Raw genomic sequence first — 15,651 nt, 5'->3', positions numbered from 1 at the left:
ATCCTTTTCTTCTTCCTCCATCTCCCTCTGTTCTTCAACTTCCTCTTCATCGTGGCTCTTCTCTTTTTCTATCTCATCCCTACTTTCTTCCTCCTCATTCTCTACCTCTTTCTCTTTTTCTTCTTTCCCATTCTCCCTCACTTCCTGCTTTTCTTCTGTTTCTTCTACCTTACCTTTCATTGTCTGCCTATCTTGTTCTTTTCTTTCTTCTTCTTCTTCCTTTTCTTTCTCTGCTCCTTCATCTTGACCTCCTTCTTTTCTAATCCCCCTTTCCACTACACTGTTTTGCTCTTTATTCTCGTCGCCTTCTTCATCCTGTCTTTCTGTCTCATTCTCTGCTTCCTTCTCTCCCTCCTCTTTTAAACTACCTTCATCTTCTTTTGTCACCTTCTTCCTCTCTTTTTCCTCAATCTTCTCCTGCTCCCTTCTTCCTCTCTCTTCCTCTCTTTGAGTCATCACTTCCTCCTTTTCTTCTTCGTTGTTTGACTCTTCTTCTATCTCATTTTCTTGAACCTGCTCTTCCTCTCTTCCTTCTCTCACATCCTCTTGCATCTCTACCTCTCCCTCCATGTTCTTCTCCTTCATGTCTTCCTCTTCTCCTACATCACATACCTCTTCTTCCTCCTGTTTTTCAGTCGTTCTGTCTTTCTCTACACATCCTTCATGTACCTCTTCTTCTTCCTCCATACCTTCTTCTTTCCTTCCTTCAATCTCCTCCTCCACCATCTTTTTTGTTCTTTCCTCCTCTTCTCTTGCTTCTTTTTGCCTTTCTCCCTCTTTTGCATCATGGTTGACTTCTCCTTGCAAATTCTCTTCTTCTCTCTTCTCTTTATCTCTCAAGTTTTTGACCTCCTTCTCTTCCTCCTCCATTGGCATTTCTTCTTCCTCTTCCCCGTCCTCTTTGTTGATTCGGGACAAAAATGGCTCCATCGTGTCCTCCAATGACAGAATATCTCCGAACAGGCCGACTGCCTGAATCACCCGAGACACTATGGAGTTGTCCTCCAGGTCCAGACCGTCCGTCATGTCTGCAGAGCTCCACCAGCTCGCCATGATGAAAGAAACCCTGCTGCTTGGAATGAGGAATGTGTCAGTCGCCCAGGTTCAGACCACTCGTCCATGTTATGAAAGCAGCCAGAGCTGGAGGATTTGATTAATGCTGATTGGCAGGAAGTCCACAGTCCGAGTCCTGGAGGCCGCACTTTCAGTTGCAGGGTTGTAATACTTTAATCTTTCAGCTGTTTTCTTCGACCCGCATTATTACTTCACTTTGAAAAACCACCGTGAGTACATATTTACTTTTCTGTGGTGCAAAAAACCCCTCAGAGCTTTAAGTAAAGTAAATCACAACGAGGAATACTCTGTTGCTCGTAAAAATACGAGTATGTTATCAGCCGGATGTCCTTAAATACTCACTATACCAACCTTAATAGTAGTACAAACGTCCTCTTTAACACATAGCTTAGAGTTGTAAAGTCTTTGAATGCATCTTAAAGTGTTCAGAGTCTGTAATTAATGTCAGACAAGCTTTGCACACACACAGTATACAGTTTATGTATGAGAGCAGTAAAACGAATTATTACAACGTTTTCTCTGACTGTGTGGAAGTACAACAGCTTAACATTCCCGTAGTGGTTTATCCATCCGAGGCATGTAAAGCTTCATAGTAAGCTGTAATGGGTGTCAAAGCCTCACATGTATCAGCATCATGTCACCTTTTCACATCGTCACTGAACGACACAGCTGATCCTTCTTAAGGTCAGGGGGATAACTTTGAGGACAACTAAAGGAAAGAGTGAAAAATACTTCAAACTTTTAATAAGAACAATATTTATCTGAATGACTCCGTAGTACTTCCTTAGTAGTTGTTCGATTATTAATTATTAGTATTTTTACCATCATTATGTGTTTCCCCACAGATCAAAGGCGCTACTCCCAATGTCCACTAGATGGCGGTATAACATTATTATAGCTCCTTAGCTTTGTTTCAGTGTCATGCAGATTTATGAGCTAACTGCATCTGAGATTTTCTAAAAACTAAATATGAATTTAAAAAGTCTTTTTCAAGGAAATGTTTATTTTTCTTAGTTTGTAGTTAGTGTTGCTTGTTGCGTCTCTGTCGATAAAGCTAATGGGACAAAAAAGAGTCGTCTGAATCAGAACATTTATTGCAATAATAAAATAAAAGTATAAATGGGCTTTGATGTTTTCAGGATTCATGTTTATGAAAATACGTACTGCATATGTTTTAGCTTCAGTCTTACATTCAGTTTTGGAATAAACTGCTCGTATTTAAAGTCATCATTAATAACACGGGCTGTTACATTCATCCTTATAAACTGTGATGCCTAATGAGAAGGCAAAGTGCTGATTTTCCTCACTGACATTTATAATAAAAGGCTCTGTCTCCAAATACAGACAGTACTAACTCTAAGTGACACCTACTATCACAAGATGACAGCACAGTTTTTATTGTTTCTTGATCAATAGTGCAATAAAGTTAATTCTACACAACACTAGCTTCCATTAGATTGTATGTGTCTTACAAAAGGAGCCTCAGATAAACTTACATGTTTGATCTTTTTTGGAACAAATAGTTCAGATTAAAAGTCCACAAAGAGTTAAAAATGAAATCTTTGCGAAAGCAGCATCACAGGATTGGCTCTTATTTTCTAACACCTGCCTGCATCTTCTAGGATTCACTTCTGCTTTGGGATTTCGCCTCCTGCTGCGCCCTCCAGGCCTCCAGCACCTCGTCGTCTTCGGCCTCGGCGGCGGCCCGAGCTCTGATCCTCTGCCTGGTTTGGGCGATGAAGGTAGCTATGTCATCCTCTTCATCGCCAGCTTCCTCCCTCCTACTCCTCCTCCCCTCTGTCTCGCTGCGTTCGTATTGTGAGTGATGAGTGAACTTCCTCTTTGTGGAGAGGTCGCTGAAGCTCTCCGTTCCCTCGTTGCTCTCGTTGTAAGCGCCGTACGACCTCCCTGCCCGGCTGTAGCTGTGGGATTGTGTGAATCCGTTGCAGGAATATTCTGTGTCCTCATTTGAAAGGTCCTCATGTAACCTGGACCTGTATCTGGAGGAGACGCCATAACTTTCCTCTTCTTCGTCGGCAGCATATGAGGCCCTACGGCTTGAGAAGTCGAATTCAGAGGCAGAGGCATCGAGATCATCGTAGGGATCCTCAGATGCACCAGCTCCGGATCCAGAGGCTGGAGTCCTCGGAGGAGGCCTGACGCTCTTCAGCCAGTCGTCGATGCTGGTGTTCTTATCTTTCTCCAGCGCAGGGTTGAGATTCAGGCACCCGGAGAGGCCGTAACTCCTCGCAGGTTTCTCCTTTTTCTTTGTCTCTTCAAGAAACTCCTCCTCTTTCTTCTTCTTCTCCTCCTCCTCGTCTTCGTCCTCCTTTGGTTTCTTTTTCTTGTAGAGGGTGCTGCGCTTGTTATCCTCCAGGATCTTCTTCTTTTCGTAGGTGGCCATTTTGTCCCTCATCTCGGACTTGATCTCCTTATCCATGGCGTCCAGTTTGCCCATGTTGACCTGGTCTTGGAAGAGGCTGAAAAGAGGAACGCTGGTGGTGGTGATCTTATTCTTTTTGGAGCCCAGAGTGGAACCTAGGGTGGAACCAATTGTGGACCCCAGAGCCGAGCCTCTTCCAGTGAGACCAGATATGTTGCTTGACCCGCCTCCTGAGAGGACAGACGCTGCCCTGCCACGACCCTGCGACAGGCCGCTGGAGAAGGAAGCACCGCTCAACAAGGACGCTTTGTCATCATCCACGCCGCGGCCGGATATCATGCTTGTTGCACCTCCGAAGCTAATCTCTGATCCAGCACGAGACGGAGGAGGAAGACTCATCTCGCTTTGCTTCTGTTTGATCGTTTCAGAGACGACGTTAGCGATCCAGTTTTGGATGCTGGCCAGATTTACCATTGGCTCACCTCCAGGGCCTTGGACGGCGGGAACTGGGAGGATTGGAGGAACTGGTTGCATGGGATTTACAGATTGTGCTGATCTTGTGCTGCGTGCCTTTGAAACTGAAGATATGACAGATGACCTTCCACTGAGCATGGACATGTTGTCATCATTGACGACGCTTGGCGGACCCGTGACTCCGGCTCCAGCCCAGAAGGCGGAGAGAGGTATCGTCCCGCCACTGATGCAGCTCTCAGTCTCCCAGCCACACATGGACTGACTCTCTTCTAGAGTTTTCTTGGAGCGCTCCAGGAGCTCCTCCCGTCTTTGCCTCCGTTTGGCCGTCGCAGAGTCCTCACCCCGACTCATCTCCAAAATCTCATCCTTGTTCTCCTCCCCGTATCGCTTCTGCTGCCTCAGCTTCCACGACTGATATGCTGTCAGGTTGACCTCCTCGAAGGATGGCGTCCTTGCTTCTCCCTCTCCGTCTCCTTTCTCTCCATCTGCTACCGAACTTTTCTCCCCATCTTCGCGATCTTTCTTGTTCCAGCCGAACTGGATCCTCTTGACGCGCCAGCGCTCTAAAGGCGTCATCTTTTCCCTGTTCTTCTGGCAAAAATTGTACATGGAGCTGGTGTCGGAGAGGATACTCTCCACTTCATCATCAATCTTCTTCTTTCCCCCTTCTCCACCTTCTGTCGTGGTGCTTTCGCTGCCTTGGTCGTCCTCTTTTTTGCGGTAGCGAGCTGCAGCTTGTTCCTCGATTTCCCTTAACCTCTGTTTCCACAGATCAGAGTAACTGGTGCAGCTGGAGGTGGACATTGCGTCTGAAGGTGGACGTCTGTTTCTCCGCTTTAATCGCTCTTTCAGTGATCGTACGTCCTCGCTCGTGACGCTCTCCACATCGGCATCTACACCTTCCTTCGCCTTTTTTGGTCGGCCCTCGGCGAGAGATTCTCCATCCTCACCGTCGCTGTTCAGCTGCGCCTCCCACCAGTCGTCGCTCTGATATTTCTCGTTTCTCTGCTGCCAATCGCGGATCATGCTGTCGAGTACGTCTTCATCGTCTCCGTCCTCTCCGCCCTCCTGCTCAGGTAAAATGATCTTTTCTTGAACGTGGGCTGGTCCCTGGTTGTCCAGCCCAGTGTGCGCTCCGATCAATCCACTCCTGAGTGCTGCAGCAGCCGCAGAAGATGCAACGCTGCTCATCACACTTTCTCCATCCTCCTCCTCTTCCATCATGATGGAGTGCGCCTTCACCTCGATCATACTCTGCTCTTCTTCTTTATCAGTGTCATCATCATCGTCGTCGTCCCCGCCCTCACCGAAGATGCGAGCGCGTGCGCGAGCGTCGATAACAGAGCACTGGCTGAGCGTGTCGTCATCGTCGTCGCGCTCCTCCATCAGGTTCTCGTTGAGCTCTCGCAGCTGCTTCAGGAAGCCTTCGTTGGGGTTGATGGCGCGCTTTTTCCTCATGGAAGTCAGAGCCTCCATGATGGTCATGTGCTGGAAGATCATCAGGTAGGACGCCACCAGGACGGCAGAGCGACTCACGCCCATCATGGAGACCACAAGAACCTTTCCTGCGAGAAACCAAACAGAGAGTTTGTTACATTTCATACATTCAGAAACACAAACCTTTGTTATTAACAGCAGGCTGCTGCTTCTGCATTTTGTGTCCGCATGTTGTTCGATAAATGATGACGTCATTCTGTTACATGACGTGTGAAGGTGGTGAAAACACGTGGGCGGCTACGATCTACAGGATCTGTTTTTTTTGCAGTCGCTGACGTCTTCAGGAAACACTTGAGTGAATCAGCTGCAGTTACAATGAAAGAGAGACAGTCAACACTGCCTCTGTTACATGACCGCCTTCCAGGAATCACATGTCCCGTGTGCTCCTTCTCAGAAACTGTGTTGTTGTGTAAGTTTGGAGAACTTTCTGCTTTCCTGAGTTATTACTGACCCCGAGCCCCCGGGACACGCAGATTAAGATGTGCCTTTGGCTGTATCTGCTGAAATGAATGTGTGTTGTTCCTGTGAAGTTAAATAGATCCGTGAATAAAACTCGTCCTGTGACCTGCAGAGCGGAAGCAGAGATTCAGACAAAAATTCACTAAGGGATCTCAAGGTTTAAACTTTACTCCCCAACTGTGATGCACATTTTGAAAACTTATACTAGAGACGAGAGTGTCATTAAATGTGTTCCTGTCTTTTCTCTGTCCAGCTTTCAGGAAGAGGCTGCACACACATGGATCACATGGAGCCTTTCAGTGCATAATTAGGGTTTAATGATTCACTGTACTCTCCCCTCTCAGTCTCTTTGCTGTTTTAAAAGTTATAAAGTTAAAACAGATTCTAAAAGGGTCTTTAAAGAAAGAAATCTCCTTCTTTCCTCATGTTCACTTCGTTCTCCTGCATTTCCAGAGTGAAGCATGTTAATGTTTTTTCTCTGTTCTTCATGGTCATGTCTTTCAAACACTTTTAATGAGCATATATTTATTTTGACCCTGTACTGTAGTGGAAGCTGTGTTGTGTCTTATATTCTTACCTACAGGTGCAATCTTTGCATACATTTTTGGCCATGCTGAAAAATCCCCAAAACAAATGATACTAAAGAAGCGAAAAATTCATTTTGATATTTTAAGATGCAGAAATAATGACATTTCAATCTTTCTTTGTCTCTTTCAATAAAATGTATGAAAAATGTATTTTAAAATGTCGTTTTAAATGCGACCGGCCCTTATCTTGTCAGAAAGTACGACCTGTGTCATGACCTGTCTGAATCCTTTAAAGAGATGAAACATTTCATCATGAGGAGAAAGAAAATGGAGACAGACAAAACAACCATCTCTCGCCTTTGTGCGTCAGCAGAGCCTCGTCCAAGAACTCAGCGGTGGGTCGAAAGTGCGCCGAGATGTCGGCGTCAGGGAAGTCGTCCACCTCGATGCCCATGTACTGGATGTTCATGCCGGCATAGAACGACTCGCCCGTGTACACCCCTGTGCCGTGCGCCGTGTTGAGGATGTGAGTGATGCCCATCCGCTTCATACGAGCTTTGTTTACAGCAACAGATCTAGAAAAAGCAAAGGAGTCCTGTCTTATTCAATATGATTATTCACGTCCAAACCATCTGCTGATTTTGGACTTTCATTTATAGCATTAATAAAAAAACACTTTTCGGGTCTGTGTTGCTCTCTTAGTCGACTCTCTCGGGTCACTGTGTTTGCAGATGACACTGAGCTCTTTGTTAAAGCGTTTTCAGAAACACTGAAGGATTAAATGCTCTGTTTATAAATCCTCTTTGTGAAGGCTTTAACAATTATAGATTTAATTATCCTATTTTATTTAAAAAATCCTTCCAATCAATTAATTCTATGAAAAATGCACGTCTTCTGAAGCTTCACACAGGGCTGTTTGTGTGCTGGATGTTTGGAGGAGCATGTTTTGGGATCGTTTTGTGTCCCGGTCACCGTTTACTGCAGCTTTCAGTCTTAATGCATGGTCTTTATCAGCTCCAGTTTGCTCAGCTGTCTTTGAACTCTATCTGTTCGAACTTTCCTTTTTTTCTGAGCACTTTAGAGGCTTTATAGAGAGCAAAAGATTGTAAGGACTGAGGTTGAAGTTTCGTAAGAGTATACAAAGAGTGCACTGAGTCGAGATTGTTTGGACAAACCATCACGGACAACTAATTTATCTTCATCCCCAGCAGCTGGTCCAGACTGAGGTCACTGTTAAAGAGATTTCAGGAGCGACAAATTATGAGATTTGGATCTAATTTGTTTGTTACATTTCTTGGCAACTTGTTCGGTTGGAAAGTGGATTCCTAGAAAATGGGTGGTAATGCCAGGAAAAGAGAAAATGTACAAAAATCCTCCCTGTGACAAGAAGTGACAGGACTGCTGGGAAATGTAGTTTTAATTTTACATAACACTCAGTTTGTAACACAGGTACGCTTCATTTCTTCTGCTCACTGAGTTTGCAGATGACACTGCTCTTTCTGTTGAAGAGTTCTCAGACTGTTTACCATCGGGACGAAGCTTTTAACAAGGTTGTTTTTCTTGTTGCATGAGAAGCTGATATTTGGAGGACTTTGATGCTGTTTGCTCTCTCTGAATATTTCAGTCTTGTTTCCTGTTTGGTAGAAACTCACTTCTCAGCTATGAAGATGTTGGGCCACACCTCGTCCACCGGGTTGATGGGGGCCTCCAGGCGGTCCTGCACAATGGCTCTCTGGATGTCCAGCACACAGGGGGTGTTGTAGGGGCTGCGGTCGTCAATCATGTCCCTGACCCGGTTGTAGAGGTCTTCCACCATCAGCTGCTCGGCGGTTTCCAACATGGACTCTGGGATGGACTCTGTACGCACGCCACGAGGGGGCAGCTCTGAGGATAGAAGACACAGTTTGTTATAATGATGATGACATTTACTTGAAAGGTCTCATTTGTTAGTATAAAATCTCCAGTGATAACTTGTAAGAGTTGGAAGTCAAAAACTAAAGGGAATGAGAACCAGGTCGGTGTTCAACTCAGAAAACAGCCAAACATAAATGAGCCGCGGCGCAGAGAGCGAGGTGAGCTTTAACCCTGTGGAAGGTAACCTCCCCCTGGAGATCATTGTTTGCATTTTCTGTAATAAGCCCAATACTGATTGACTTACATGAGCTCTTAAACGGTGGTCACCTACAGGCCAGGAGCAGTGTCGTTGTGATCGTGGGATATGCGGTATCCTTTTTGCATGTGTTTCTGGGTTTGTGTCTTTTGTCTTTGCATTGTGTTTGTTTTTGCAGCATGTTTTGTCATTTGCAACCCCTCCTGTTGTACTTCTTTTGGACTTTGCATAGACGGTACAGATTTTAGACATAAGAAGAACATTAAATACTCCAAGAGATGAATCACAAAGAGAAAAATCACCACTCTATGCATCGGTGGATCTTTGCTAGAGCACCGGACAAAGCCTTTGAGAGGAAAACTACACAGAACACTTCAAATGTCAATCTATTTCTTCACATGAACAGTATAGCATGAATGCATCGATTATAAACTCCCCAGAGCCTCCATTAGTCGTAAAGACCACCTTCCCCAAGCATTATATTGGTGTTATACTTCATTGTCATCCTAAAGGACATACTGCATGAAGGTACGTTTAGTTCAAAGATACTGGTGCATTAAAAACACAGGTTCCTGATCTGTGTGTGTATGAAACTTCAAACAAAGCCTTCATTAAAGCAGATCAAACATGAATCTGCCTCTAATGGAACTTCGGTCAGAGGAGAGATGTGATTCAGGAGCGGCTCTGTGATGTGTCTTATGAGCTCATTTCCTCCATCAGCTGCGGCGAGAGTGTCTGAGTCTCTGCGCGCTGTAACAAGCTGAGGGAATTCATGGTGGACTCTCTGTAATTGAAGAGAACTCGACCAGATTAGACGTGTTGAATGTGGAATCATTATTCCGAACGAGCCTCAGTAATCTGTGCAGACAGTGAGCTGATCCGATCTCTGCTCAGTCCTCTCCGTCCTGTACAAAAGAAAAGCTCTACTTTTCTCAGATTTAGACTGAACCTGAAGTCATGCGACATATTTAAAGACAATCAAACTATTTACAGCCTCTGCAGCAGTGAAGATGTGCTTATTCCCCTGTTTCATATGAGATTAATTTTAAACCTAAGAGATAAACAAGCAGCTCAGAGACTTTCTACCTAATTAGTAATGATAATAATAACATCTGACTCCAGCTGGGGTTTGATTCTTAACGCTTTTTTTGGGACTGTGCACGCAGGAAATACTGTCAAGCATCAAACGACAGGATCATGATGTGAAACGCTCCACTTTCTACATTCTCAGAAGCAGATTTTTCCACTTCAAGTCCCTTTTTGCTCTCCTCTCTTTCCTCATCAGGTCTCACCCTCGTTGATGATCTTCTTGGCAGCGATGGCTGACGACAGGTGGATGGGCTCCATGAAGATGCTCGCAGCGTCGGAGCCGGAGATCATGGAGAACCTGGACTCTGACGCCATCGAGAAACTGACTCAGAGAGAAGAGAAGAAGGTAGCTGTCAGTGTGAGAGAAAGATTGAGAGGTTTCTTTTCTTTTTGAAAAGTATGCAAACCGTACTTTTCTCATTGTTTGCATTGTTTAAAACTTGTTTATATATATACATAATGTAGTTTTGATCGACGCAGGTTCAGGTGAGTCCTACCTGGGTGACGGACAGCGCAGGTAACGGGACTGGATCCCCTGGACGCTCGTCTCCTCCTCCTCTCCATCAGGAACCGCCTGATCACCTCGCTCCTTGCTCTCATTGGTTGATGCCATCGCAAACAAGATGGCTACCTTCCTGCTGATACAAAACACTTTATTAATTAGTGATTATTTTGCAGATTCTTGTTTCTTGGTTTTTCAGTAAGTTCTCTCAGGGTTCACATCGGTTTCCATTTTGCACTTCTTTTAAAAAAGGAGCAAAGTTTAAACGTATAAGGCACAAATGAGCAAAAGGAGTCATTGTGGAGAAATATGTGCAAACATCTGTGACAGGAGCTGGATATTCTTTCCAAACTGCACCTCAAAGTTGAAAAACCAAAGCCTCTAAACTTTAAAAAAAAATAATTTGTACTGAAATAGAAAAATCCTCCATTTCCAGAATAATAGCCATAAATGCTGCCTGTCAGTAATATAATTTACACAGCAGGTAAAGTTAGACTGAAATAAGACCGGAAGGAAAGAAGTGACAGGAACCATACAGCACATAATGGACCATCTGACAGGTATTACACAGGAAGTGATGGATGTAATACTTGAAACTTGAGAAGAAAAGAAGAGAGCTGCAAATGAGTCCACATTCACACGCACATGTATGACCGAATGTTCCAAATATAAAGAAATGTGTCAGGGCTCTGAGTCATACTTAGAGAGGGGAACGTGTGAGCTAAAACAGATCAGTGATGGAGAGAATCAACATGACTTAATTGTGTCTGACAGCATTACAGAGAGGATCCAGATAGACCTTCCTGTATTCGCATAAGATGCTTTCATTGAACCACAAACAGACGAAGTCATTTTAGCTCCCAGAACACAGGAGTCGTTGGTCTACTGCTGCCTGGATCTGCTCTTTCTTCGGGTGACTTTTCAGAACCAATACAATAATTGTGGATCATATCAGAATATCTCAAACAAACTAAACAATTAAGGCAGTGGTAGATATGCAACTCCTGTGGATCAATGGAGTCTGGTGTGTTTGCAGAGAGCGATGTAACGTCTGTGTGTGGTTAAAACAATCATCTTCCTCTGTAACAAAAAGGTCTATCTCTGTAGGGATCCTTTCTGTCATGTTGTCACACACTTAGAAGAACAATCTGAGCCTGTCAGTGGAAACAACAACAACTTTGGTTCTTGTCTTTGTTGCTGAGAGTCAAATAAGAATATTGATACCAGTTTAAACCAACCTGCTGTTTGTATGAGTTGTTATTGTTTGGACTATTTATTGGCAGCTTGAAAACTACTTAAATCCAAGAAATATTACAAGAAATATAACAAGCCATTAAACTGCAAGTGTCAATTTCAGCTTTTGTAAAGAATCCTGAACAAGATGTAACAGGTTCATCAGTGAGCTTTATCGGTGCTGTGGTAGGCCCTTTGGAAGGCAGCAGGCTAGCTGTTCCCCCCTGTTTCCAGTCTTTATGCTAAGCTACCAGTCTTTATGCTAAGCTACGCTCTCAGCAATAAAGGGAATAACTATCCAAACTTTATTTACATGAAAGATGACGAACAATTCATCATTACTTCAAAAGAGTATCAAATAGAGAAAAAAAATGACAAATGTATAACCTTTTTATACTCATGTTGCAGTGAATGTGTGTGTGTGAAATGTGTGTGTGTGTGTGTGTGTGTGATATGAGGCCTTCCAGCAGGTCTATTTTTAAGCGGAGCGACAGCTGCCTGGGAGCCTGTCAGGCCTGAGAGCAGCAGCGTCACTGAAAGGCCTCTTAGCATTAAACAACAACACAATCACAGAGACTCATCCGAAGTGAGAAAACACTCAAAAATAGAAAACAGGCCTTTGTGTATGTGTGTGTGTGTGTGTGTGTGTGTGCGTGTGTGTGTGTGTGTGCGTGTGTGTGTGTGTGTGTGTGCCTGTGTGTGCGCTCTCTTACCTCGCTGCTGAGCGGGCAGTCACAGACTAAAGGAGGTCGTCTGAAGCTGATGGTGGCTGGAGTGACACTAAAGTTAGAGAGTCTTTACCCCCACCTCCCTCCAGGTCCTCCCCCACCTCCCCCCTGCAGAGCCCCAGACACCGGACACCCGAGCTGCAGGTACTCGAGTACATTTACTCGGGTAGTACTGCAGTTACACACACTTTACTGCAGTATTTCTTTTGGTTTTCACTCTTTGGATTCAGATGCACTCCCTTTCTCCCTCTTTTCCTTCTTCAATAAACTTCTTTAGGCAAATTTGACACGTGCTTATGCTTTCTTACTTTATCTTTTCATCCATCCTGACTTTCCTGTTTGCATATTTACCTTTCTCCCCCCAATTTTCCCATTTTCCGATTTTGTTTCTGCTTGAGGCTTTCAATTTGCAGCTGAGAAACTCAAACAGAAAGTAAAGAAAGTCTGCCGTTGCTTTGTGAGTTTCGTCGTCCAGTGCAGGTTTTAACTGTTTGTTTTGCTCAGTGATATTCTTTCCCATTCCTGTCTTTGGGTTACATTTGATCAGCTGGAACTGGTTTCTTTTACTGAGATTAATCAAGTATCAAATGTTTTGCAGGTATAAACTTTCCTTTTATTTAATGGATTTATAATTTGTTTCTTTTCTTTCATCTTTACTTGTTCTATTTTGCATCTTTGCATCCGTCTGGAGCGTTTAAAGTGAAGCAGGAGAGGCCAAAAACTTGGTGGGAAGACCCCGAGCAGTTTTTTTACTCGCACAGTGTTTTTAGACCCTATCTCAGATTTGGTTCTTGTGTACGTATGTTTGTATAACATCGTGATGTGTAGCTCCTCCTGGTTGTTTGTATTGTACTGTATTCACTGACTGAGGAGCTTGAACGCTGCTTGTGTGTTTATCTAAAGTCAGCTGACAATCTACTCTTCTATTTATAACCACAGAATGCAGCTAATTTAAGTCACATGGTGTGTGTGTGTCTCTCTCTCTCTCTCACACACACACAGCAATATGAGGTCACTTGGTGCATTGTTTATCTGTAAGACTCACGAGGGAGCTCAGTAAAGTTTGATGATCATTTAAACCCAAACGCTGTAACGTGTCTCTCATCTCTGCTAAATGTTTATTACATTCTAAACTTAAATGTAACATAAAAGGAAGACGTTTAATAAAATGCTTCACTGCTAGCATGAGAGACGTCATCAAACTAACTTCTCATTTTCCTCTGACGTGTTCGAATGCTGGCGTTAGCCGTTGTCTAACAGTGGCTAATGTTTTAATCATTACGATGTTTTTACTTGAACTGTGTCCTGATGTGCGCCTGGATATTTTATCTTCTCAGTTATTCATTAGGAAATCATCCATTCCCATAAATGTTTTACGGCTTGCAACATTGAACGCAGCACTTCGACATTATCTTTCTGATAATAGCCTATAATGATGTAACACCCTGAGCGTCAGAGAAAAATGGCCGCCGTGTGACTATGGGCATTATTAAACAGACTATTTTTTGCATTGACACTAAAGTTGCTGTTTAACTAACAGTCCTATAATGTATACAATAAAGAGGAGAGCTGTTCTCTCTCTCTGTTTCCTTGTTATAAAAGATTCATTCTGCACACAGGTGAGCAGACTTTTCACTTTTTATTGCATGGAATCCATAGTGCTTTTGTCGGACATTGACGTTCCACATTGAACTGAAACCTTGTTAAGTAGTTTTGTCACAATAACAGGTGAAAATGTAACTAACACTGAGCCGGTTCTGCACATGCTAACCACAGCACAGGTGTGCACACAAAGAGTCTTGTCTCTCATCATGTTTCCAGGCGAGGAGGAGTGGCACGTTGGCTGAGAACACAGTATGAATAACAACAAATACTGCTCTGTGAAGAAAGGCACATACAGGCACGAGAGTAGACGACACTACCACATCTCTCTGCAACACTGAAGAGCACGACATCACCGCTGTCTGCGCTTCCAGTGTCACAGGTGAGGGGGGTCGGGGGGGGAGTGCTGCAGGCAGGTACATCAACATACAATAACGAATGTTTTATACTTAGTGGTCCACTTCTTTTAGTCCATCCGGGTCAATATAGCTTTTCATTGGTCCCAGATTAGCACCGCAATTCATCTCACAGCGATTCGATGAACACAGGTCACATGGTAGAGCTTCACACCTGGAAAGGTGGCCTCTTTATCAACTCCTCAGAAATAAAAGCACTAGGGGAGCTCTTATTTTGAAAGCACAAAGATATTGGTCCAGTCATTTTCTTGCTTCTTCATGTACCTTATTTGATCTCAGGAAACTGAAGAGACGTCCAGTTTAAAATGTTCAGAAACAAACTCAGTGATTGATCTTTCAGAGCTGTAGAGAAGTCTTTTAGACTTCCTGAGGACGATGAACAACAATCAAACAGGGAGAGGAAGTCACTTTCAGTTTACCTCTTGAAATTACTGCATAAAGATGTTGGACTACGAGTTGAATATATCCTCTAAATGTCTCACTAGAAATGTAAAATACTGAAGAATGAGACGTGAAGATAATGAGCCTTCACATGCTGATTAATATTCCCCTCATGTTCAGGATAATCAAATATTCTCTTAATGAGTCGGCACATGTAAGCACCATTGCATGTTTCATAATGGAATACCCTGAAAATGAAAGACGAGTGGAAGCCAGCTGAGGCTGGTGACATATATACATATATATATACATATACATATACATATATATATAGTGTGAGGAAAAGAGCTCATTATCTAGTTTAAACAATTTATTCCATAATGTGTGCAATACAAACACACAATGAAGAGGCTGTGGATGCTGGATAAAAGCAGCAGTAAATCTCATCTCTGTTTCTGTTCCTGAGAAGACCTCCTGAGTTGTGTCACTCCTGCAAACTTGTACTCTTTTGACAGACTTCATTACCCATAATCCACAGGAAGTCCACCTCCTTCTGCTATTCTGCTGTAATTAAACCTGGGCTCTGTTTTGATTTATGCTGAGATCTTAATTACTAACATGTACACAAAGTTTTGCTCCTGTAGGTTTGTTCAGCCAGCAGCCAGGAAAGGGGCTATAATGGCTGATCAGGTGGCTGCCTCGATCAATTAGCTTGTTTGTGTTATTGTGTTACAGGAATTTTGTGCTGTATCCAAACTAACCATTTAAAACATTAAAGTCACACAGTAACACAAAAAACTAACCAGCAGCTCCTGTGTTCGGTTTTTTGTCAATGGAGCCTGGTGGCTTTGAAGAGAGCGATGTTACCTGCTTCTGGTAAAAACAAAAGGGTCTATCTCTGTCCAGACTTTCTGTACCTGTTAGTCCAAAAAAGGGCCCAGCTTTAAAACTACTGACATTCTCCTTTAAGCTTTGATCCACCTGAAAGTCTCTCCTTTAATATCTCATCCTCCCAACCATAGCTTTAACAACCCCCAGCTGGTCCCCAAAGCACAACTGTCTGAGCAGGTGACCCGGGCTACCAAAAACAGGAAGAAGTTATCGTCCAGAGAAACGCCCTGTCTGTCACATGAACACACAGCTGTTAATTACAGCAGAGATGGTGTTCTGTGGCAT

General features: G+C 43.6%; 1 protein-coding gene across 2 annotated transcripts; it reads right to left on the bottom strand.

The window, feature by feature from the left end:
* Window positions 1-2,200: 2,200 nt before the first annotated feature.
* On the bottom strand, window positions 2,201-12,115 carry dusp27 (dual specificity phosphatase 27). 2 transcript variants are annotated; one of them, XM_069675400.1, is made up of 6 exons: window positions 12,062-12,115; window positions 10,111-10,248; window positions 9,817-9,935; window positions 8,067-8,298; window positions 6,772-6,989; window positions 2,201-5,496 (listed from the first exon to the last, which is right to left on the bottom strand). In XM_069675400.1, exons 2-6 carry the CDS (start codon window positions 10,224-10,226, stop codon window positions 2,693-2,695), a joined length of 3,489 nt encoding a protein of 1,162 aa, XP_069531501.1. In that variant the 5' UTR covers window positions 10,227-10,248; window positions 12,062-12,115; the 3' UTR covers window positions 2,201-2,692. The 2 variants fall into 2 exon arrangements, with proteins under 2 accessions (XP_069531501.1, XP_069531502.1); XM_069675401.1 differs by having other exon boundaries at window positions 10,111-10,251; window positions 12,062-12,082.
* Window positions 12,116-15,651: the final 3,536 nt, after the last annotated feature.

The sequence above is a fragment of the Semicossyphus pulcher genome, unplaced genomic scaffold (assembly GCF_022749685.1).
Source record: "Semicossyphus pulcher isolate SPU_LCO1_2020_fin unplaced genomic scaffold, fSemPul1.0.p SCAF_24, whole genome shotgun sequence".
NCBI classification, from domain to species: domain Eukaryota; kingdom Metazoa; phylum Chordata; class Actinopteri; order Labriformes; family Labridae; genus Semicossyphus; species Semicossyphus pulcher.
This window is presented reverse-complemented; position numbering and strand designations above follow the sequence as displayed.

Bases quoted from the DNA above. Each gene is read 5' to 3' on its own strand.
- dusp27 (XM_069675400.1), bottom strand. From the start codon at position 10,226: ATGGCATCAACCAATGAGAGCAAGGAGCGAGGTGATCAGGCGGTTCCT. The intron at 9,936-10,110 runs GTAGGACTCACC...TCTCTGAGTCAG, and splicing joins CTGCGCTGTCCGTCACCCAG to TTTCTCGATGGCGTCAGAGT. The intron at 8,299-9,816 runs GTGAGACCTGAT...TTCTATCCTCAG, and splicing joins CAAGAAGATCATCAACGAGG to AGCTGCCCCCTCGTGGCGTG.